We start from the raw sequence: 4889 nt of genomic DNA, 5'->3' as shown, positions 1-4889 counted from the left end.
CGACCCGATTTTTTGATATATATGGCATTCCACAAGGAACACCTAGCCAAAACATCTTTCACCTAGACAATTTGACATCTTTTTCTTTGCCTTGTTTAGCAACACATAAGTAACATTGTTGACTTGATTTGAAATCTGAGCTTCAACCCATTTAAAGTACTTATATCCACACAGTAAAAAATAAAAAAGTAATAAAATAAATCAAATAATTTTTTCCTAAAGATATATATTTAGCCAAGAGTAAGTAAATACTAAAAAAAAGGAGGTAGATGAAGAAAATAAATGAATTAAATGAAGTAGGTGAAGGGAAAAAATAGAGGAGATAAATAGGGGAATAGACTGTTAATTAATAATAAAAATATTGAATATTAACTACTCTATAACAATAATCCCTTATGCGCTTTAAAATACGAGTAATCTCACTAATTTGTACTTAGTTTGTATTTTGTATTTAAATGATATTCATAGATGAAAAATGAAGTTAGAGGGTTAAAATGAAATAAGGTTGAGTTGGAGGATCAAAATAGCATTTAGAGACAAATTTAAGGAATTGTGTATGTGTTTGGCCTAGTAAAAATAACACATATATTTATAATTTGTTTGGTATAGTTTTAAAATTTGCAGTAGTTGTATATTTTATTTGATATTATGTTATGTATAATTAATTTATAGAAAATTATGATATTAGCCATGTAAACATCATAGGGTAGTCTTTTTTTTTTTTTTGGTAGAGTTGAGCAATGTATGAGAGACTCGATCGATCTATCGATTGTATCTTACAAATTCTTTTACCTCATTATAATATGGGGCTTTCCAGCTAATAAAATTCAAATTTGATTAGATACCAATATAAATACCAAATATCGAGTGAAACCTTGAATGTTGGAGTTTGAATGACTTTGGACCACTCATCCAACATTTTGCATGTTGTTAGAAAGATTCAATATATATAACCTGAAATTTTCCTTGTGCATTTAATTACATATACCTATATGCTCACACTTTGGTGATATTTGTCAAATTCTAACCAACTCAAAATTTATTTAGTGTAAATAAGTTATCTCCAGTTGGTTGATTGTGTAAATAATTTTAAACCATCGATAATAAAAGTAAAAGCAAATGTATGAAGAAAGAAAAAAAGTAGAATATCATGTATATATTACTATGAAGATTGGGTTGTAATACAACCAATCACCAAGGTTCATTACATGTACTCGACTATATATAAGTACTCCAACAAATACAAATACAAAAGAAAAGAGACAACATATAAAATGATGGATTAAACTCGATCGATCAATATATCCATCTTATTTTACTCCGCAAGCTAGATTACGTTACTACCAAACTATGCCTTTGGAAAATTGAGCTTTCATCAACCTTACTGGACCCTGCAAAATACCATATTAAATCAACATTATGCGATGCGAGTACACATCATTTTGTAATATGTTAGACCATATAATTTATCTACTAGACATATGATTTTATCAATAGACATATATACTATGAGACTATAAAAAATATATTATATTGACGTCAATTTCACAAAATATAAATAACGTACTTGGAGCAGTCAGTGGAGGGGCTGATCTTGTAAGGAATGTTTACGCCACAAACTCTAGGGATACCAGCGGCTTTGCCCACGTTAATGCCTTTAATAGCACTAGCGGCTGATTTGAGGCAAGTACATGCTGTCTTTCGATCCGCTGGGGTCTTGGCTGCACCCAACAGACCCTTAATACCACCACAACACCCTCCAATAGGGCCGCGACCCTGAAGATAAGGGAGGCATGGAGCCAAGCCAGACGTAACCTGGCCGCAACTCAATGCCTCTGCATGGGGTGCAACCACCACCATGCACAAAAGCACAAAGCATGCAATTTTGCCAAACATTTCCATTGTTACAAAAATTAAGTAAAGATCGATAGAAATATATAGTAGAGAATGATATAGTACTACAAATGTATTTGTTTTGAGTGTTTGGTGCAAAAGCTAGTGAGAACGTTGAGTATTTATAGAGAGTAAATTAATTAATGGAGGAATATTGAGAGAATTAGTTGAGAGTTGAGTTAAATCAAATATGTATAATAATTAGGGAGGTGCCTATAAAGTCAAGTTTAGTAGTTACGTGACTAATTTTTATTGAATCACGCTATATATGATTTAGGGCCCTTGGTAACCTATTTTTCAGTATATGACTATAAATATTTCCACCTCCGTTCAATTTTATCTGTTCGTTATACTAAAAGAATATATTCATTTTACTTTTCACGTTTCATATATTAAGATTTTTATTTTCATATTATTAATTACTTATATATTCTCTAAATAATTTTTTTAGACATAAAATTATTTATAATAAAATATTCATATAAATTATTGTTAATTTAGGGATGTGCAATATCCAAAATAGACAAGTGCAAGTGAACTGATGTAGTAGTGGTAAAATTTGAATGGATATCTCCCCAAAAGTAGGTAATAATGAGTCGTTTGGTGGAATATATTAGAAGAAATATTGTATTTATTATCTTTCTGTATTAATTAGTAGTATATACCTTGCTTGCTTACAACTTTTCAACTTATTATGTATAGAGGCGTGTTTTACAAATATATGAAAAATACAAGGGATTTTAATGCATATATTAGCATGATTATCGACCAAATTGCCCAAAACATTATATACCTTTTTCATCATATTTGTGGACAATAGAAATGCATAGTATTTTTGATATACCAAGACAAATAATGCATAAGAAATGATTTCTGTATATAAATAATATTAACATAACCTATACAAAAATTACTAATACATTATTTAAACATTATTCTTATACATCTTATCAAAACGTCCCACTATAACACCTACCTGGGCACTTTACATCCTTTTCCACCTTATAAATTTTATAATGGCCCATTCATTTTCTTGTGCAATGTTCAGTGAGGGGACTCTGACTGCCCATATCTAAATACATCTCAAGAAAACCTTTTTGAGATGTGCGTTTTCTTGGCATGCATTAAGTTCACTGTCCTTATGGATTTGATCTACTTATGCTTCGTAAAAATGATTTTTAGCAACAATTAATTAATAATAATAATTTTATTATTGTTAAATATATAATTTTAGCGGCATCGAACACTCTTTATAAATGTTTCTAAACCTATCGTAACATTAAATTCACTGACATTTAACTGTTGTCGATAAAAATCACTTTAATATACTCTTTGTTAATATATATATTTATTGCCGTTAATATTATTTTTATGATAGTGTTACACTCTATTTTATTTGGAGAAAATGTTCTTTTCAATGTGTTGTTAACGTATCTATATCATCACTTAGAATTTAGATCGAGGAGAAAGAAAAGAAATTTTACTTCCTTCCTTGCCTTTCTCTCCAACCAAACAAAGAACAAATGTTATATTGCTTTTAGTATATGATACATCAAATTAGTTTTTTGTCTTTGAATTAAGTTATGACTCACTCTAAATCATTTTTATTTATCTAATTTTCAAAAAAAAAAATACTCCTGTTTTAAAAGGAATGATTTATTTTCTTTTTTGGCAACACTTTAATTTCAACTTTTCATAAAGGACACTTTGGTACATTTGACATAACTTTAATTTAGAATTACAAGATTAAAAAGTCTTGTTTCATTTTTTAAACTTCGTTCCAAGTTAAATTAGATCATTCTTTTTAAAACTAAAGGAGTACATATATTAAAATTCAAATTACATATTCAAATAAAATTTAAATTTCAAATAGGTCAAATTAAAGGGGCCCTAAATTGACAAAGAGATGGACACATGTACTGCCATCTGACTAATATTGTGAATCAACCATGGATATACTGCCATGCTCAGACGTCTCAAAGCACCCACACCGGATTTCATTTAATGACTTGGGGTTCAACTATTTCTTTTAACTTATTAAGATTTCGAGTTTGAATTTCTCTAGGTATAAAAATGTCTCTGTTATTAGGAATTGCTTTAGCTTTAATGTAGATATCGGACCAAAAAAACAAATAGAAAAAAGGCAATATACATATACAGCTCCTTAGATTTGCTTTCATTTCAATATAGCTTATTTCTTCCTTTAACTCCATTTTTTAATATATCATTTAAACACAAAAAATAATAATAAATAAATAACATATATTAGATAATAAATATTAAAAAGGTAAAAAATACTATAATTATTTCTCCAATCCAACCCTAAGTCCCTACATACTCTTCAATCCAACAATCGTTCCCTAGTCTTAAGATATGAAAGTACCCTCAATTATTATCAATTATTTGTTCAATATTCGGTATATGAAAATTTGTATAATCTTATACTTAAACCTAGCTTATTTCACAAATGAAATATCATCAACATTAACTTGAATTATATCACCAAGCACAAAGGAACTAGGGATGGCCGTTAGATTTTTTTTAACTCCGATTCGATACTTTCATTTTTAATTTGTCAATGGCGTCTGCCGAATATGTATCAAGGTGATCATTTTTTTAAAGTTTGATTCGATTTAGTACTGTTTTTTTTAGTTTGGTTCGATAAATAATTGGATTTGGTTCATTTCGTTTTAAAGTTCGATTCAATTCAGTTTGATTTTTTAATTTGATTCGACCCGATCTTTCGATATATATGGTCATTCTATAAGGAAGACATAGCCAAAACATCTTTCACCTAGACAATTTGACATCTTTTTCTTGCCTTGTTTAGCAATGCATAAGTAACATTGTTGACTTGATTTGAAATCTGAGCTTCAACCCATTTAAAGTACTTATATTTACACAGTAAAAATTAAAAAAATAAATCTAATTATTTTTTCCTCAAGATATATATTTAGCCAAGAGAGTGTTGATAGCAAAGGAGGTAGATAAAGAAA

At 28.9% G+C, this 4889-nt stretch overlaps 1 protein-coding gene across 1 annotated transcript; it reads right to left on the bottom strand.

The window, feature by feature from the left end:
- Nucleotides 1-1367: 1367 nt before the first annotated feature.
- Nucleotides 1368-1908, bottom strand: LOC125840055 (non-specific lipid-transfer protein 2-like). Its single transcript, XM_049519041.1, has 2 exons — nt 1568-1908; nt 1368-1391 (listed from the first exon to the last, which is right to left on the bottom strand). Exons 1-2 carry the CDS (start codon nt 1900-1902, stop codon nt 1382-1384), a joined length of 345 nt encoding a protein of 114 aa, XP_049374998.1. The 5' UTR covers nt 1903-1908; the 3' UTR covers nt 1368-1381.
- Nucleotides 1909-4889: the final 2981 nt, after the last annotated feature.

This window comes from Solanum verrucosum, unplaced genomic scaffold (genome assembly GCF_900185275.1).
Source record: "Solanum verrucosum unplaced genomic scaffold, falcon-dt-bn FXZP01000177.1, whole genome shotgun sequence".
NCBI classification, from domain to species: Eukaryota; Viridiplantae; Streptophyta; class Magnoliopsida; order Solanales; family Solanaceae; genus Solanum; species Solanum verrucosum.
Note: the sequence above shows the minus strand (reverse complement) of the source record. Positions and strands in the feature narration are given on the sequence as shown.

What these genes read in the sequence shown, in the direction of transcription:
- LOC125840055 (XM_049519041.1), bottom strand. Translation starts at nt 1,902, where the DNA reads ATGGAAATGTTTGGCAAAATTGCATGCTTTGTGCTTTTGTGCATGGTG.